We start from the raw sequence: 20,298 nt of genomic DNA, 5'->3' as shown, positions 1-20,298 counted from the left end.
AGTAATCTACTGTATAGCCAGGTGACATTGACGACAGGCACTACGGAAATGATACAAGTGACCTATATGTGCACTCTTGGACCCTTCATTAGGTACACCTTAACAATAGAATGACACATCACAGCCCTTGTATTGGATTCCATTAGCTTGCACACGTTATGTTGTGGCCTGCGGGAGTGTGGGTGCCTTATATCCATAGTTGTGTACTCCAGAGTTATTCACATTTAATGCAGAGGTGAGTGTGATTGATCATGCGGCTTAAATAGAACGATGGGAAGTGATTTATTAGCTGATTGCCACTATTTGAATTTTCCATCACTGTGTTTCAAAGGACTAATGAACATATGTCTGTGAAGTGATTAAGTGTTTGAAAAGTGCTTTGGAACAGAATGCAACGCCACAGTAAGAGTTTGAGTTCAAAGGGTTCTTTCTCGCCATGGACCGTATACTTGGGATACTTCAAGGCATACTTTGTCATGTATGTCGCGTCATGTGTAATCAAAACACATAGTCAAAATAGTTTTGGGGGTATCTATGTGAGGTGGCTTGATGGTTCGATTTGATTATATTTATAACCCCAAATAAAAGGTAACTTTCCAGAGCCCTTCTGCACTATACAGGAACGCTTTCCTGGGTCATTAATGGTACACTGACTACACCGAATGCCCTTTTCCACTGTTACTCACCTTAACATGGCTGTACTCGCTTTATTGCTTACTTCAAAAATGTACACTCATACTAATAAAAACATGAGCTGAGATGCAGGCTTTTTTCTAGAAATATATATAACTTTATATTTACCTACATTTTTTTTTACAAATTAAAAAGGCACATAATAAGCACGTCGTTAAAACAATGATATACAGAGATGGCCAGATACAGGTGGGGGGGCTATCACGTGGTGCGGATGCAGCCAATCAGGAGTAAGTGCGCATTGCGATGCTGTGCAGAGGGACATTTTTATGAAAGGGCGCTTTAGTGATCAATGACCAGTGTGTGCGTGGATTTGTGTGTGTGTGTGTGTGTGTGAGAGAGAGAGAGAGAGAGAGAGAGAGAGAGAGAGAGACAGCTTCGTAGTCAAGACAAACACCCCACACACTTACGGTTAGTACACAACCTGGTGAGTTAAAACGTGTAGGCTCCTCGGCGCGGGGTAACTTAAAGGTCCAAAGGGTTTACCGTGATCATGTGACCGCCGGCCAATCAAATGAATCAAGTCTGCAAGGCTTCGAGCAAAAGAAGCTGCGCCCCCACGTGGGGGTCAATCAGTGACTGTGTGGATTTTCTTTGGCAAAAGAGTTGTAAAAAAAAATATGCTATTTTTATTTTTGGAAGCAAAATGAACCCCACGTCATATGTGGTAGCTAAAAGTGAAAGTAAAGTTCATAATTGTACTTTTATGAGTGGTGCATTTACTGCTTCCAAACAAAGGTGTGTTTTTTTAAGTCCTGCAGGTAGACTATTGTAGATTGAGTGGGCAAAAGATACGTGTGCGTGGAACATGTATACAGTAAACGGCAAGGCGAGTTAACCCCTGACTGCAAGCTCTTCATAACGTCGGACTAGATTGTTTTGGTCCTCACAGGATCTGTTGTAGTCTCTTACCGGAGCCGATACGGCCCTCTCCGAGTACCACAACGCCCTCCTTCGTGTGCTCTGTGGTGCCGGACTGCTGCTTTAAAAAGAAGAGGGGGGTGGGGGTGGGGGTGGAGGAGGAAAAGAAGAGACAACCGTGATATGGGAAGCCCGTTGCATCCGCAAAACCATTTCTCCACTGATCATTCGAGTCAGTATCACCAACGACAGCAGCGCCTCTGCGGGCCGAGCAGACAAGAGTCGCTTGCACCTGCACGGATGTCGATTGCACCTGTCATGATCGCGACAGCCTCGTCCTCCGTGGGACGTCACCGACGAGCACCGCGGTAACTTTGAGGACATCTTTGGAGACGTCTTCCGGGCGAGGCGTCCGCGACCTGACTCCTTCTAGCCATGCCAATTCCTCCAGGCGGCAGCATCAGCAGCAGCGTCCCGCGGCCAGCGACCAGCAAGCCTCCCGCCATGAGACAGCCATGAGCAGCTGCAGATACAACGGCGGCGTTATGCGGCCGCTCAGCCACTTGAGCTCGTCCCGCAGGAACGTACACGAGTTTGATTCCGAGTCGCAGCCGCTGCAGCCCCTCTCGGCAGGAGACGCATCGGACACGTTGGCAGCCTCCAAGCCGGAGAACCACTCGGCCACACTCATGCCTTACGCATCCGGGGACGGAGGCGGGGGCTGCGGCCACAGCGGGGGTAAATCAGGCAAGAAGAAGAACCAGAACATTGGGGAGAAGCTTGGCCACAGGAGGGCCTTGTTTGAGAAGAGGAAGCGGCTCAGCGACTATGCTTTAATCTTTGGGATGTTTGGGATCGTTGTTATGGTTATAGAGACAGAACTCTCCTGGGGAGCCTATGGAAAGGTGGGTATCTAGCAATTTAGGCAACTTTAAACATACATTGAATTCTCAATAGTTAGTTTTGAAACATTTAACTACACATGCATCAGTTTGTCAATGCACCGCTTTGGTGGGCATCAAAATAACTTTTGATAATTGAACATTCAAGTGTCATGGGTACACAAAAGCAGGATCTTTTACAGTGATGAGATATTTAAAGTCTCCTGTGTATGAGGTAACAAAAGTGCTGTGCTCAAGTGATCTCACATCATTGTGATTCTCTCACCCGTGTAACATAATAGTGTGTTGTTGTTGTTTTTTTTAATGCTACAATCTTGTGTTTGGCTTTAGTGTTGTCGCTTTCTTCCAGGAGTCCCTGTATTCATTAGCTCTAAAATGCCTGATAAGCCTTTCTACAATCATCCTCCTGGGACTGATTATCATCTACCACGCAAGAGAGATCCAGGTAATGAAACACACCTTGTGGTTTTTTTTTTCCTAAATGTTGATGTGACCTAAGAGGATGGAGCATTTAGTCTGATATAAAACACATAGCTTAATTCACATGTGCTATATTTGCAGATAAAAGGGGAAATGTTATATTCAAGTGTGAAATTAGTTTTGCAGCGTGTACATCTTCAGTTTCAGGTCATTTAAGATCCAAATTAATGTCAGCCATTGAAAACCACATTGATTTAAGAACATTCACTTGAATACTGCTTATCAGGGGAAATGTTCAAGTGTGTAAATTAGTGTTGCAGCGTGTTCAATTTAAGTGTCAGGTCATTGAAGATTCAGCCGTTCATAATCAAATTGAAAATGCATGGATAATGCTCATCAGGGGAAATGTTGGCTTCAGTGTATCAATTAGTTTTGCAGTGTGTTCAACTTCAGGTTCAGGTTATTCGAGATCCAAATTCACGTCAGCCATGGGAGAAAAAAAAACACGCATTGAGGGCACCAATACTGCTCATCAGCCACAGATAAACACCCCATCACCTTGACAATCTCCAGTTTTATGACCTTGCTCAGAAAGATTGCAGCAACAGTTCATCTTAAGCTTCAGCACTCGCATCTCGAGTTTGTTGAACGGCCACAAAATCAATAGTGACATGTTCTGCACTCAAAGGATCTATGTTGCTTTTACATATGTAAGACTTTTCCGTTTCAATTACTTGAAAGGTGAAACAACTTGAATAGATTGTGTTTGCTCAACGACTCAATGCTCACTTCAGATTGATTGTCATATTTTGGGTCTGTCTTGTGTTTTTATAACTTGCAATTCCCAGGGGAATAACTGTCATTGGAATGGCCCAAGAGTAAAATGTCTCCTTGTAAAGCTTTCTTTTATAAGAGATGATGAGAGAAATACACATTACCATATTCCAATGTGTAACTGAAGCGATTCAGTCGCTGTTTATAAATTAGGAAGCATACATTTGCATGAAAGGAACACATCTATTCTTGCTGCCTCCGACGCCTTTCTAGCCTATGTGTAAATTATTCAACTCATAAAGGGGTGTGGGGGGGGCAAACTTTTCTTTGTGTGTAATGTGGCGCCTTATTTGTGATTAATATGCGACACTGTGTTCCTCACATCACAGCAGGTTTCCAGCGGTAGCTTGTAACACGGTTGGCTTGTATCGGCGGCGCATTTATGGGCTCCAGTCCCCATAATAAACAATTTCAGTGCATGTGAACTGTTTCATACATGTTATTAGTGTTGTCCATGGCTTTTGTGGTTGTATAGAGTTCGTTATGTTAATAACAACCGAAAGGCAGGTGCATGGGAGCTTGTGCGAGAAGCAAACAGAGCATACATTCTCACTCAATGCTGCTTAGATGGCACTCAAACGATGCTAATTAGGGTCAACGTCACGTTATAAATTTTAAGACACCCACCTTCTGCATATCCCTTAATTTAGTCATTAAGATTCAGCCCTTTTTCATTGAGAGGTGAAAGAAAACATCAGAAAATTGTCTTATCGTTTTACGGTAAGTGGGGAAAAATAAATCCTGCATACTCAATTTCATAAGAAGTTGTCCTTGCTTTGCATAATCCTTCTCAGTAAGTAAACCACAATTAATACATGACCCCTCTGTGGTGGAAAAAGGTTACCAAATAGTAAAGGTCAGCAGGATGCAATGCATTAGTGCAACTGCAGTAACCGACTATAACATTTAGAGTTATGAACATGAATGAAGGGTGGCACGGTGGATGAGTGGTTAGCGTGCAGACCTCACAGCTAGGAGACCAGGGTTCAATTCCCCTCTCTGTGTGGAGTTTGCATGTTCTCCCCGTGCATGCGTGGGTTTTCTCCGGGTACTCCGGTTTCCTCCCACATTCCAAAAACATGCTAGGTTAATTGGTCACTCCAAATTGTCCATAGGTATGAATGTGAGTGTGAATGGTTGTTTGTCTATATGTGCCCTGTGATTGGCTGGCGACCAGACCCCCGCGACCCTCGTGAGGAAAAAGCAGTAGAAAATGAATGAATGAATGAACATGAATGAATTAAAGTAGGTATTACTTACTCCCTATTTTTACGCTCATTTTCAAAATATGAAAAATAGGTAAGATGATGAGTTTTCTATACGCAAGTAAACCAGAAACAGAAACTTACTGATGACCTGGCTGTACGGAGGCCCATGTTTCTTCTTGTTGGGTGGACTGAAGTCTGTCTGGTTTATTAAACAGTCATTTTAGTCTTGACAGAATGTTTCTCCCTGCAATGAAATCCATTATGCATGCATGTATTTGTGTACTCACAGATATCTGTCACACACAGAGCCATAAGTCACAGCCATCAGTCCCAGCACCTTAAAACTGATTTCACTTGTCAGGCTAAGTAAATATTACTCCTTGTCATTTAATCTACTTCCTTACAAATGTGTTTCTTGCGCTTTGCAAAAAAGGTCACATTGGACAGGGATGCTGGCTACCCGCTGTCACGGGAATTAGTTTGGGAAGCATCTGCTGTGCTCAGGTGGCGTCCCGAGGCACGCGTATCATCACAAAACAGCGAGAACGGGAGTATCCGTGAGCTCTCATCATCTATGCTCACTTTCATGTGAACTCTTCCTGTCCACAGCCTATATTTAGTCCTCCTTGATGTGTTAGCAGATGATCAAGTTGCCTTGATGCCTCTTGTTGACACATGGCCGTCTGCCAGTGGAATTTTTAGACTTTTTACTTTAGTTGCGGTTGCACTGTTGGCAGGCGGCAACTTACTGACTGTACCGGTGGAGATTGCATTGTCCCCCACCTTCCCCCCACCGACTTTGATTTGATATTGTCAGCATGTGTCTGTAGCCAGGGGCATCATCCTGCTTTGAGATGGTCGCTGGATTCACCTGCCTTTTTAAACATATTTTTAACACATTACACTCACATCACATTTGTGTTCAGGCTGCTGCTGTAACTCTGTCCTTTGTAATGACATTGTTTTCTCACAGACATGAAAAATTCTTGGCTGCTTTTCTGTCTTTGATGTGATGTGAAATTTGCATACTATGAATGTTAGTATAACAAACCGAGCATCTTGACAAGGGGACATACTTTTCATTCATTCATTTTCTACTGCGTATCCTCACGAGGGTCGCTGAGGGTGCTGGAGCCTATCCCAGCTGTCTTTACACCCTGGACTGGTCGCCAGCCAATCACAGGGCACATATAGACAAACAACCATTCACACTCACATTCATACCTATGGACAATTTGGAGTCGCCAGTTAACCTAGCATGTTTTTGGAATGTGTGAGGAAACCGGAGTACCCGGAGAAACATGCAAACTCCACACAGAGATGGCCGAGGGTGGAATTGAACCCTGGTCTCCTATCTGTGAGGTCTGCGCACTAACCACTCGTCCGCCATGCAGCCCTGACATCCTTTTGATTTTAAATTTAATTTCAAACAGCAATGTTTAAACCACACGGATAACAAATGTTAGTGCAATTCAATAAGAGTTAGCAAGCAAAGCAAGAGCATGGACACATTTCATATGTGTCTTGTTGCTAGGCAGAATTGGTGGGATCCAATCCTTTCCCTCCAAAATATGTAGAGATTAGTTAGGTTCATTGAAGACTTGAAATTGCCTATAGCTGTGAATGGTTGTCTGTATGTGTCCTGATTGACTGGCAACCAGTATGGGGTGACACCACATCTCACCCGACTTCAGCTGGGGCAGGCTCCAGCCTACCCGTACCTCTAATGAAGACAATCAGAATGAATGAATGAATGGAACCGTGACTGCACATGCCAGTTTCAAAGTAGTTTTTTTCACAATGATGCCATCTGCTGGATTTTCCTCATTTATCTTTTCTTGCCAACACTACCTGAAACTTGAGGCTGGAGTCAGGCGACTTCATTAGCTGTTGGCCTAAATGTTTTCTCTGAACATACTAGCTTTTCTGGAGCAGACACACTTCTTTGCCTCCTGACCAGAATTGTCCCAATTATTTATTGATGGCATCCTCTAACTGTGCACTGCATGGAAATGGGAACATGCGGGGAGTATTTCAGTATACCCAAAGTGTGCACCTTGGCTACAACAGTAATGAAAGGGAGATTTATTCATGTGTTTACTTTGCTTGATTAAAAAGTTGATATTAGCATACATGAAACTTGAGTTCTGAATGATAAAAAAAAGTTAAAACAAGTGAAGTGTAATGCACGACAGCTTAGGATTTATAATGCAACGTGGTCCCTTAGTGTCTCGCTTTGATATCATAAATAAAGCATTGCATTAATGTCTAATTGGGCCGAACCTCTCTCAACTTTGTTCACTAATGAAATTGAGCGATTTCATTCAAGATGACAAGATGTATGTTTGCCACTCGACATTACACAGATTAAATATTGAGCTGGAATCCATTAGGTATATTGACTGTGGTGATGACTCTAACCAGCGCAGCCCAACTAGTAGCGCAGGTTGAGCTGAGAGACAAAAAGTGTTTTTGTGTAAGCACGTTGTGGCAAATAAGGCCAACTCCTGCAGTCAGCAGTGTGTACTCTGACAAGAACGATGCTGTAGCAATATTTCAAGACGGTAAGATGAATGTGATTCTACTATTTGCAGTCTGTAGCAGGTGTGTCAATGTTAAATTGAATGTTTTTTTCTTATTATTGCTGTTGTTTTTATTAGTAATCATATTTTTAGAATGGTGGCTGCACGGCGGTCGAGTGGTTAGCGCGCAGACCTCACAGCTAGGAGACCCGAGTTCAATCCCACCCTCTGCCATCTCTGTGTGGAGTTTGCATGTTGCAAGCATCCAGGTACTCCGGTTTCCTCTACATTCCCCAAAACATGCTAGGTTAATTGGTGACTCCAAATTATCTATAGGTATGAATGTGAGTGTGAATGGTTGTTTGTCTATATGTGCCCTGTGATTGGCTGGCGACCAGTCCAGGCTGTACCCCACCTCTCACCCAAAGTTAGCTGTGACCCTCGTGAGGATAAGCGGCATAGAAGATGGATGAATGTTTAGAATGTGCCAATAAAGGGGTCGGCTGCATGGTGTAAATGACACTCAAGACAGTACTTAGGATTATTCAATTATTGCATCAGGCTCAAATTGCCGGGGTGTATCCAATCTGTTCATTTATGATCTGAACATATCTTATTCCATGCACTTTTTCCTCTGTGATTGTTGTTAGCTTAACTAAGAGCGTGCACACACTTTGCATTTAGAGGATATTGTATAGTGCAGAGGATTAGCGTGTCCATTGTGAGCGCATGTCCACTTCTTTCTTGGGCATAGCCGCAAGGTGAAGGTTATAGGATCCAATTGTGTGTTACAAAGAGTCAAACACGAGTGTCTTGTGTTGTTGCTAAAAGGATAATACAGTGGTTGACATGAGAGAACAGGGTCAGTCCATGAATAATGACAGTACCATTGTCTAGTTACTCACTGTCCTCAGCAATGTGAACAGCATCTTCAAATAGATTGCTTTATTTGCTCCTGTCATGTGCCGTGGCTGTTGCACGGCGGTCTAAGTGGTTAGCGCGCAGGCCTCACAGCTTGGAGACCCAAGTTAAATTCCACCCTCAGCCATCTCTGTGGTGGAGTTTGCATGTTCTCCTTGTGCATGTGTGGGTTTTCTCCGTGGACTCTGGTTTCCGCCCACATTCCAAAAACATGCTAGGTTAATTGACGACTCCAAATTGTCCATAGGTATGAATGTGAGTGTGAATGGTTGTTTGTCTATATCGGCCCTGTGATTGGCTGGTCACCAGTCCATTGTGTACCCCGCCTCTCGCCTGAAGACAGCTGGGATAGGCTCCAGCACCCCCGCGACCCTCGTGAGGATAATCAGTACAAAATTAATGAATGAAAGTGCAGTGGCAACAAAAAGATGAATTTTGTTGTGTATTTTTTGCTTTAAACTCCATTTTGACTGTACTTTTAAGACACTTTCAAAACCCTCTCAGACTTTTCACAAATCTGAGATAATCCATCTACCTCACATATCAAGATGATCATTAGACAGCATGATTGTTGCACAGGTGGCCACAACTAAAGGCCATTGCAAATGTGGATTTTTATCACACAGCACAATGCTACAGATGATGTTGAGGGAGCATGCTATAGGCAAACTGACTCTAGGAATGTCCACTAGAGCTGTTGCCTTTGAATTTAATGGTTTATTTCATTTGAACATGCATCAGATTTCAATTGAGAGCATCACATAATCAGTTTTAATGTTCATTTCTCGACCATAAGCCATCTCCATAGTTGTTTCAGAGAATTTGTCAGTACTGTCATCCCTCGTTTAGCGTGGTTAATGAGTTCCAGACCCGACCACCATCATAGAAAACATGTTCATGACTTTCTGAATACATTTTTAACCATTATCTATTTTATATGCCGCTTGTCCTCATTGGGGCCGCAGTGGTGTGCTGGAGCCTATCCCAGATGACTTTGGGAAAAGACTGGGTACACCCTGGATTGGTCACAGGCTCCTTTCATAGTGGTAATTTGTGAAATTTACGTTTTCTTTCTTTTCTCTGCCATCTTTTTGGGGGTCAGACATATACAATCATATTCGCTGCACTTGCTAGATTGTTGTTACCATTTTTTATGATCACCACCAATGCTACGTTTTGGTCATGCTCAAAATACTGAACTTTTAATTATACTAGGTCAGAGTTCGTTTATATGAAACATTTTGAAAGCGGGGCCGCACGGCGGTCGAGTGGTTAGCACGTAAACCTCACAGCTAGGACACCAGGGTTCAATTCCACCCTCGGCCATCTCTGTGGGGAGTTCGCATGTTCTCCCCTTGCATGCGTGGGTTTTCTCCGGGTACTCCGGTTTCCTCCCACATTCCAAAAACATGCTAGGTTAATTGCCGACTCCAAATTGTCCATAGGTATGAATGTGAGTGTGAATGGTTGTTTGTCTATATGTGCCCTGTGATTGGCTGGCGACCAGTCCAGGGTGTACCCCGCCTCTTGCCCGAAGACAGATGGGATAGGCTCCAGCGACCCTCGTGAGGAAAAGCGGTACAAAATGAATGAATGAATGAATGATTTTGAAAGCGTATTTTTAATATGTTGTCATTTCTATGTAAGTGTGATTTAAACAAGAATAGCAACCAAAAAAATAGATGCAGTGGCGCTATTTGAGCTATTTTTAGCACAGGCTGGTGGGCGACTCATGTGGTCCTTCGGGGCGACCTGCTGGCCGCAGGTTTCACAGAAAGGCGATTAAATTCCTTTTACACTTTTCCAGGAATGGATCAATGCTGTTTCCATTGGTAGGGTGGGGGAAAATGGATACAAAATCCAAACAACTTCCACTGTATTTAGTCATAATTTACTACAGTTTAATAAAAATCAATATAAGAAACAAATGTAATTTAAAAAAAAAAAGCTTTTAAAATAAAAAAATATTTCAGCAACCCAACTTTGTACAGTGTGAACATAAGATTCTTCTGTTTTGCTGTTTGACTCCATGCTTTATTGCTTTGCATGCACTTGTGTGTCATAACGGTTGTTCTGCTGCCGCCATTGAATACTTGATGCTGTGTGGTAAAGGGCCCTTGAGTATTGTATTTCAGGTCAACCATTACTCTAATTGCTTGCAGCCACCATGTAGGCTCTCCTCATGCAACTGGGGGTCTAAATGTTTAATTACATTGTTTTGAGGTAACAAGCTCTGTAAACGCTTCACACAGGGACAGGCGTGTTGTTTAAAATGTAAAATAAAACGCAGCTTCCACCGTGTGGAAAACAATGCATTTAGCCGGCCGGCTAAGGTAAGTAAGTAAGTAAGAGGCGGGAAGCAGGAGGCCGGCCACCGTTTGTGTGTCTACATTACACCAGGCTGGCCAGGAAGGTTAGAGTTACACACTTCTTTGACAGATGTCGACTTGTCAAAAGAGCTCGGTGTCACAGTGATATGAACAACCGCCACTGAAAATTTAATTGATGTGTGTTTAGGGGAGTAAACTGATTGTGGCTTTTAAATAATTATAGATGAGTCAGGCCGGCATTGTGGGGCCACTCTATTGAACTTGTAACATGCTCTGCACTCGGCACTTTTACACACTTCCATTGTCCGTTCTGTGCTGTAAATCAGCCATTGGAAAACAGTATGTGTGGTCAGCCAAAGCAAGGCGGACGCCGTGTCACGATTTGTGTCGCCTTTGTGGAGCATCCATGTGTAGCCTGGGAGGAAAGTGACATTTTCACCAGATTATTGATATTCTATATATTTGCTACCTTTGTCCTTGTCTTGGAAATGATGAAAAGCAGCTTCCAATTCTGTGTGAGAGGTTGAAAAAAGACTATTCAGCAATTTAATTTTATGTATCACTGCTAAATTTACAATCTAGGTCGCTGATCCCATTAGGCCTTCAGGACTGTTTTCACCTCCATAATGAGAAATCTCAAATTAGACTAAATGGAAACTTGCTGGCAAGGTGCCGTATCTCAACATCATGAGCATGCAGTGAGGGTTCTATATGATGGATATTACTGTATGTGCATACTTGAAATGGCTGTTATGACCTCTGTTCTACATACTATGTGTAATAATAATGTATGTAGATGAACTTGAAGCTGTTTAGCCCAACTCCCAGCGGTTGGGAGTTGTCTTTGTGCAGATTATCGTTTGTTATGCAATGTCTTGGTCCTATGTTAAAGAAAACACTTAAATGGGACGTATTGTGCTTTTTCCACTTTTCTGCGTTATAAATGTAATTAGAATGTTGTATTCTTGTGTTAAACGATGCCAAGGTTTCAGGTAATGAGGTTTGCGCATTTGGAAGTGAGCCCTGAAAGAACTTTCAGGTGGCTCTAAACGTTCAGTTTCAGAGGGCGTTTTAACACTGGCGATGTGTGATGTCACACATTGGTGGGCTTCCTTATATGGGCTTGCGCTGTAGGTCAGATACGCTCTCTGCTTTTGTCTCTGCTTAAAATTCTCAATTTCTTTTTCATGGTACCTTAAATACATAGAGGTTTGATAGCACTATCTGTCCAGGGTAGACTAGGTCCACATCAATGAATTCAGCATTGAATTCATTCAATATTTTCCAGCACAGAGAGATGCTTTGTCAACAAATAAGCATTGTGCTGTATACTGTATGCTGGTATTGATTCTTAATGTGTAAAACTCAATTTCAAACGTGTTTAATAACTGTGAGAGGAATTAGTAGTAGGATAGGGTCAGTGTTAAAAATAGACATTTTTCGTGGGTTTTCTTGGAACGTAGTGCCTGCAAATAATGGGGATCTACTGTACTCATGATACAATCACTATTATGTCACATTGTAAGCAGACACTGACTCCACACTTTTAGGACAGTCAAGATGACCTGGCCTTTACAGGGACACAAAAAGGATATTTTATGTGCATGCAAGTTGGAGAAAATGTGCTCATGTGCTGTTGTTTTTCTTTCCTTTCTCCTTCGCCTTAAAAGGCATTTGCTCTCATTGTAAAAACAGCCCACCGGGAATTACCGCCCTAACCCGTACGTTTGCTGACGGATACACTTTGTGAAATATCTTCTGCCAGTTGTGATGGCATGCACATATAGGCAGGGGAGGCCCTTAATGTGATTGGGAGCTTTGCAGGGAATAGAAGGGGGGGGGAAACTGTTTGACAAATGTAGTGGAAGCTTTGATGGTCTTTAATCTGCAAGCCAGGGAGACATAGCGATAAGATAGCGCTGTGAACGGACTGCTGACATGATTTCTGGGGGAATACTCTGTCTTCTTGATAACTGAAAGGGCTTGCGTTTGCGAGGGCTGCATAGGGTGTTAAATTACAACCACATCCAAGTCCTAAGTGAGTTGACTTCTCCGGTGGTCACTGGCACCGTCCACTCGGAGGCGAGCGCTTAATGTGGCGACAGCAGCAGATGTTCACATCAGTGCAACTTGTGTGAAGCTGAAATTGCTGACTGCACGCTGCTAATGTTGCACCTTTTCTCAGCTCTTGTTTTATTCAAAGAGTCCAAGTGGTGAGAGAAATCAGAGAGGTGGGGAAAAAAAAAAGGTGGAATGCATGTGCACACAGACACGGCATTTCAGTACAAACATTACTGCTTTAAAGTCCCATATTATATTATTTTTCAGCAAGCCTCAGTTGTCCTGAAATGTGTATTTCCTAACATTGTGAGACTCATTTATTAATTTAGATGTGTGTTTTTTGTAAATCTTACTGGGAACACACTGTTTTGTTGTCTGTAGCTTAATTGCGAATGAACAGTGTTTAATAAATAATAATAATATTTTATTTGTATAGCGCTTTTCAAAATACTCAGACACTTTACAGAAAAATGGAGTTGAATAAAAACAAGTAAACAGTGTAAAAGATACGTTAAAATACAACATTCATTCGTTTATACACATTTAAAACATGAGTAAAAGCAGGGCGGGGCAAAGTGGACTTTATTTTTATTCATTTTATTCATTTTATACCTGACTGCTGTGCCCCGCCCCGCTTTTTCTCATGTTTTAACTGTGTATTAACGAATGAATGTTTTAATGTATCTTTTACTCTGTTTACTTGCTTTTATTCAACTCCATTCTTCTGTAAAGTGTCTTTGAGTATTTTGAAAAGCGCTATACAAATAAAATGTATTATTATTATTATTTATTAAATTTTTTCATATACTTTGCACTTGTCCAATGTAATACATGCGATACAGTATATCAAAATAATGTAACACTGCAGTATCGACAAGGGAAGACTTACGTTGTTCTCCATACACATGACTGAGGACTACAACAATACGGTAAACATATTGTCGTAAACGTATCATCCATCAAAGCAATCTTGTATTTGTAAAGGCAGAATGTTGTTGTTTTTTTTATATACCTTTTATTTTTCCCAAGATTTTTGCATTTGTAGATTAGAGTAGAGTAAAATGCTGTGAGCTGTTTTATTGATCATCAAGCAGGAGCGCAATTTCTTTGGCTTTTTGAATAATTTGTTATAATTTGTTATAATTAATTAATAATTTGTCATTAATTTATACGCACATGTCGATGTGCTGTGGAGGAAACCCTTTTTGTTTTTCTGGGATGCTATGCAGGTGTACAATATGCGACGACTTGGGGCAAATCAGAAATGACACCCAAATAGTGTTTGAGTAATGTGAGCTGAAAAGTGTACTTTAATGACCTGCGGCCATTAGTGACATATTGTTTAAAGGCTGTAGTGATTTCCTGTAGCTTGCCCCTTCACAATGATGAAAATATTGGCTCTTTCTCTCCCACCCACCAAAGCTTCACTCTCTGCCCCTTTGCTTGCAGTTATTTATGGTGGACAATGCAGCAGACGACTGGAGGATAGCCATGACATATGAACGCATTTTCTTCATCTGCTTGGAGATCCTGGTGTGCGCCATCCACCCCATCCCGGGGAACTACACCTTCACCTGGACCGCCCGCCTGGCCTACTCCTATGTGCCATCCAAGACGGACGCTGATGTGGACATCATCCTGTCTATCCCTATGTTCCTGCGACTGTACCTCATCGCTCGCGTCATGCTGCTGCACAGCAAGCTCTTCACAGACGCCTCGTCTCGCAGCATCGGGGCACTCAACAAGATCAACTTCAACACACGCTTTGTCATGAAGACCCTCATGACCATCTGTCCCGGGACGGTGCTGCTGGTCTTCACCATCTCACTGTGGATCATTGCCGCATGGACTGTGAGAGCTTGCGAGAGGTGCCTGGATCCACCCTTTTTTTTTTTTCCTCACGCCATGCTTTGCCTCTCAGCATCAAACATACATAAGGCACAAAAATAGATCATCACCAGGCATTCAAGTGCTCAATTAGCTTCTAGCAACAAAGTACAGTGGATCCTTAAAGATTGTGTCCAATCCATCCCAGGACACTAGTTGACCAATTATTCCTATTGGGAATAATACAAATAGAAACAATCAGTTCGAACATAAAACCACCATTTACTACACAGGCTGTGTTTTAAGTGACTTTTTAACATTTTTAATTCCCAAAAACATTTAAAAATGATGCAAACAAAATACTCTCTTGGATAGGTGCACACAAAAGAGTGAAATTTCGTCACACCATGCACCCCTACTATGTTGCCTGTGCTATTATTTTTCACACAAATACACCACATGTTGACGCTGTTATTAAAACACTCTCACAACTCAATGCGCTGTGACTTTAAGTCAAATTCGGTACACAACTTTAGGGGACTGGCAAACACGTGTGTAAAATTTGAGCAAAGTTGTCGTATATCAAATATCCATCATACAAGTAACAAGTGTATGATGGAGTGTTTGCATTGTCGAACGATAGCAAGCAGCAATACAATTACCAAAGTATAAGGTTGCCGAAAAATTGCCCAACCTGTCACGGTGCATAATTTATTGCAATTTATTGCAGGTATCACGACAACCAGGACACCAACAGCAACTTTCTAGGAGCCATGTGGTTGATCTCCATCACCTTTCTTACCATTGGATATGGAGATATGGTCCCAAACACGTACTGTGGGAAAGGAGTCTGTCTCCTGACTGGCATTATGGTGAGGGAAGGAAAACATTTTGAATTGTTTTGAAAGACTGTCTGGACAAACGTGTTAGGATAACCAAACATTATACCTTACTACTATAAGGTATTATAACTATAAAAGCAATCACTTGCTAAATGTACTGCAAAAAAGGTCAGTAAGGATAATTCATAATGCCGCCTACAGAGAACATACTAACTCCTTATTTCTAAAATCACAAATACTTAAACTTGCTGATATAGTTCATCTTCAAACAGCTAAAATAATGCATAAGGCTGAAAACAACCAATTAGCTAAAAATGTCATCCAATACTTCTCTACAAGAGAGGAGAAATATGATCTCAGGGAAGAACTACATTTGAAACACTTATATGCTAGGACTATGTTAAAAAGCCATAGCATTTTAGTATGTGGAATCAAACTATGGAGTGGATTGAGTAAGGACCTCAAACAATGCACAACGATGAGCCAATTCAAGAAACAATACAAGCAGTTGATGTTTGCTAAATACAAGGATGAAGAGTCTTGAACCAGTCATGATGTGCTATACGTATATATCACTATATTGACACTTACTATGGTACACATTATGTCATTGTATGGTCATATCACCTCGTACTTCGGTACGAGGTACATTATTAAAAAAAAACGTAAACTTTATTATGGAAAGCAGGAAGTGAACAAATGTAACAGTTACTGATTGTAAAAGTACCAGATGGAGGGGTAGGATTTAATAAGCATTGCTTCTTCCTACTCCTTTTGGACATGTGGAACTGGGAACTGATTATGGGATGCACTCAATTGTAATCTGATGCATGTTCAAATGAAATACAACCATTACCATTACCATTACAGGAAGCCCTCAGATGAATCAAAGATAGTCCAAACACTTACACTTACATTTGCTATTCGTGAAGGCAGTTAGGGCCAGATGGTATCATTAAACATTCTTTTAAAAAACTGATGATTTGAATGGATATACGTACACTACTAGCCAAACGTTTGGGCACACTTCCTCATGCATACATACGGTATAGTATATACCAAAATGTTAATTTCCCAGTGTGTTGTAATATGGCTAGTTAAACAATGCTGAGCAGTGAGTGTATAACGACCAGTTAAAGAGTAGCCTACCACAAAAGTAATTAATTGCTGTCCTCCTCCTCGTCCTCCTCCTGAAAACTACAACCACTCGAGTCATCTTGACATGTATCACAATGGAACAAACCTCATAAGTCCTTCATCACACACTTCGTCAGGCTCTCATTGACTCTTGGTTGTCTCTAGGCAATTAGTCATTTAGCTTGGGCTATCCTGTTCATTCAGTGTATCCTTTTGAAACCCGACGGTGATAGTGGACAGTTGACGCTCCGAGTAGCCCAAACAGAGGCTGTCGTAATTGTACAATTGATATAAATTAGATATGTCAGAGTTTGCTTCATAAGACTTCAAAATATGATATTATCTTCCACTTCACGTCACTGCTGAACCAGTCATGATGTGCTATATATATCACTATATTGACACTTACTATGGTACACATTATGTCATTGTATGGTCGTATCACCTCGTACTTCGGTATGAGGTACATTATTAAAAAAAAAAAAACTTAAACTGTATTATGGAAAGCAGGAAGTGAACAAATGTAATAGTTACTGATTGTAACAGTACCAGATAGAGGGGTAGGATTTAATAAGCTTTGCTTCTTCCTACTCCTTTTGGACATGTGGAACTGTGAACTGATTATGGGATGCACTCAATTGTAATGTGATGCATGTTCAAATGAAATAAAACCATTACCATTACTGCTTACACGGGAAAAAAAATTTAGATTGCTGTGCAAGCCACGTAGTTCCAGTCCCGTATAAAGCTGTTTTTAGCTCAACGTACCCGCCACTGGGTCCAATGTTTTTTTAATGCAGAACCCCTACTACTTCTACTATGTCTTATATTCCTATTGGAATGCATGAGATAACCCATCAGATGTCCAGTGGGATACATTGTGGTCATTACATTTGTAGCATGCATATAAATTGACACTTTACTGGCTATTTCCCAGGGTGCGGGCTGCACTGCCTTGGTGGTGGCTGTGGTGGCCAAGAAACTGGAATTAACCAAAGCTGAAAAGCATGTTCACAACTTCATGATGGACACCCAGCTCACCAAACGAGTGAGTAATGACCTTTCTGCTCTGATTGTGTTATCATCATTCAAATCAGATATGACTAAGCTTGTGTTTGCCTTCAGGTGAAAAACACAGCAGCGAATGTTCTCAGGGAGACGTGGCTCATCTACAAGAACACCAAACTGGTGAGGAAGATGGACCATGCCAGAGTCAGGAAGCACCAGAGGAAATTCCTCCAAGCCATTCATCAGTAGGTAGCACGCTTTTAAAGCAGGCTGTCTTCTGCCGGCACCTTTCATTCAGCTGTGCCTTATACATTCAACCTGCATTCTGAATTGTTTGACACCTGTAGCAAACCAAACAAGCTCACACTGTTTTTCAAGGATCTTCTACCCTTCTTGACTTCACTTTCATTTCACAGCTGAGCAGTTGATGCGACTGTGTGTAGATTCTGCATGGTAGAATATATGCAAAATTGCACTCAGTGCCACATAAAAGGCTGGTGTAATCCCTTTATGTATTAAGAACAAGGTTGGAGTGATATGTAAAACAGGTTTTTTCCTCGGAATGAGTTATGTAAAATATCCCTTGTGCTCTGCTGTGGAGATACACATTTTGCAACAAAGCATTTATTTTATTCTTGCTGTCATGTCGAATGTGTTGAGTCTTCTGTTAGGCTGACCTGAACTGCTTGGTTTTTATTCTGGTTCTAACGGGCTTTATTCACACTCTCACCTGTCAGCCGGTCTTTTAGCCTCTGAGGACAGCCAAAGTGTGCTGTGACTCCACTAAAGTATTGATTTTAGCCTCACCTTGCTGCTGTTTTTCTTCACTGACACAGAGGCTTCTTTCAGCAGCAATCAGCTCAGTGCTGTGTTGAACCAAAGATGTGCTCTTATTTATTTTGTACACCTTTAAAAAAATGCTGCTCTGTGGATGTTTGTCGGCTACCTGTAGTTTTACATCTCTAAATGGCCCTTTTTGTATGTGATTTTCATTTTCTCATGAATCCTCCTGACATTTTTGGTTTTTGTTTCCAAGAGTACACACAAAATGTTGGCTGCTGCTGCTGCTGCAACCCGCATCCACATTCGGTGCCGTTCTCAAAGTCGTCATTCTATTTACGCTTCCTCAAGTCATAATGTCCCCACAGTTTGAAGCGATGATGTCACACGATCCTGCTGCTTTCCTCATTAGGGCGCTCCCTTGGAGATAAAAGTAAATCTATAAAGGAAGTAGATTGGGAAGGAAAGAGTCATGTCTGTCTCTGTGTGGAAGGCAGTGCTCAGCATCCTGAAAAGATTGTGTTTTGTGTGTGTGTTGTCTTGTTTGGAGAGCCTCAAGTATCGGCTGAACAGAGCATGATACTTGTATCAAGATCAATGTAGGACAGGAAATGGCTATCAGCAAGCAGATCAAAGTAGCGAGTTGTAAAAGGCAGCGTGGCCATGCACAATGCATTCAGGAAGTATTCAGACATTGAATTTATAGTCATCCACCACAGAGGTTTTTGTTTACCCTTTTGTCTTTTGCTTCGTCAAAGCATTGAAGGAAAACTGCACTTTTTGGGGGAATTTTGCGTTGTGCGCGCGGCTCTGTGAGTGAGTGGTGAGGCCAGTAGTAAAATGGTAGTAAAGTAGTTCTTTGGCGAAACAGTGTTAATAATTATAATAATTATAATAACAATGTCACTGTACAGGTCACATCATCTAAATGGGGCATTGTTGGCATTTTTTTGAATAGTTGCATCCCATTACATGCATTCTTAGCTGCCTTTTTGTCTATTTTTATACCTTTAGAACGCACAGGAAAAAGAAATATGTGTGTTTGTGGCTTGCATAAGGATTGTGAATGATGGGAAAAATTCCCCCCAAAAGGTTATTATTGAAATCTCATTCTATTCAATTATATGAAAATAGTAACAATGAAACTGCAAAAACCAGGCCACCGTGAACGCATTTGTCAGAAGGAAACATAGGGAATGAATGTGGCTCTCAGTAAAGAGTCAGTATTATTCCAGAGGAGACTGAGGGCAGCAAAAAAGTGGGGACTGTGGTATACTGTTATTATTGTTTTCCATAGCTAATGAGAATGTGTGCAACCCATCTCTGGATGCTGGGGACTACGGCTGACCAGGTAGTAAAAGTACCTCATAGTACCTGCTTTTGCAATACTTTCTGAATGCATGGTGTGACTTGTATTGCGGCAGTGGTGACACATCACATTGTTGTGAAACACCCTCTCTTGCGGCAATAAAAGATGTGAGGTGCAAACAGCTGGAAGGCTGTCCACGCTTTGAGGCACCGGCTGTCTGTCTTGTCTGGTTTTGGTGGAGTGTAAAATGCCTGACGTCAGCAGCAAGGTTGTGTCGTTGCCTCTCGAGTTTTGTGTGTGTGATTGCTTGGTGTAAGAAGGGGATTGAATGCAGCCAAGAGAGAGCGAGCGCAGTGGCAAACAAGCAAGACTGCAGAGAGATAATACTGTGGTTGCCAAAGCAATAAGTCAAGACAGCGGTGATGAGGTTTGCACAGCAGCCAGACTCAAGAGAAAGCGAATTTTGCCATCTGAATATGTCTATCTGATGTTGCAATAATTCATTTGTCTACTTCATGTTCCCTTTTTTTTCCTGTTTGTTGTCAACACAATGCAATAGAGCTCGAAAGTAAGTGTTCGCCTCACATTTAGACCCAGACCTGTTGTGTGCATGCTGACGAGAGCTTGTCCTTGAACCCGATAA

At 41.8% G+C, this 20,298-nt stretch overlaps 1 protein-coding gene across 8 annotated transcripts in view; it reads left to right on the top strand.

Annotated features, from left to right (window-relative positions):
- Positions 1–20,298, top strand: part of kcnn2 (potassium calcium-activated channel subfamily N member 2) — a 32,628-nt gene that overhangs the window by 3,991 nt on the left and 8,339 nt on the right. For 3 of the 8 annotated variants that reach the window (XM_058058584.1, XM_058058591.1, XM_058058575.1), the window contains 5 exons: positions 2,806–2,901; positions 14,202–14,620; positions 15,310–15,451; positions 17,496–17,606; positions 17,684–17,811. In XM_058058584.1, the coding sequence (XP_057914567.1) occupies positions 2,806–2,901; positions 14,202–14,620; positions 15,310–15,451; positions 17,496–17,606; positions 17,684–17,811 (896 nt within the window). Of the gene's footprint in view, positions 1–1,937; positions 2,460–2,786; positions 2,902–14,201; positions 14,621–15,309; positions 15,452–17,495; positions 17,607–17,683; positions 17,812–20,298 lie in introns of those variants that run through there. The other 5 variants (XM_058058560.1, XM_058058550.1, XM_058058540.1 and 2 more) reach the window with 4 other exon arrangements.

This window comes from Doryrhamphus excisus, chromosome 2, assembly GCF_030265055.1.
Source record: "Doryrhamphus excisus isolate RoL2022-K1 chromosome 2, RoL_Dexc_1.0, whole genome shotgun sequence".
NCBI classification, from domain to species: Eukaryota; Metazoa; Chordata; class Actinopteri; order Syngnathiformes; family Syngnathidae; genus Doryrhamphus; species Doryrhamphus excisus.
Note: the sequence above shows the minus strand (reverse complement) of the source record. Positions and strands in the feature narration are given on the sequence as shown.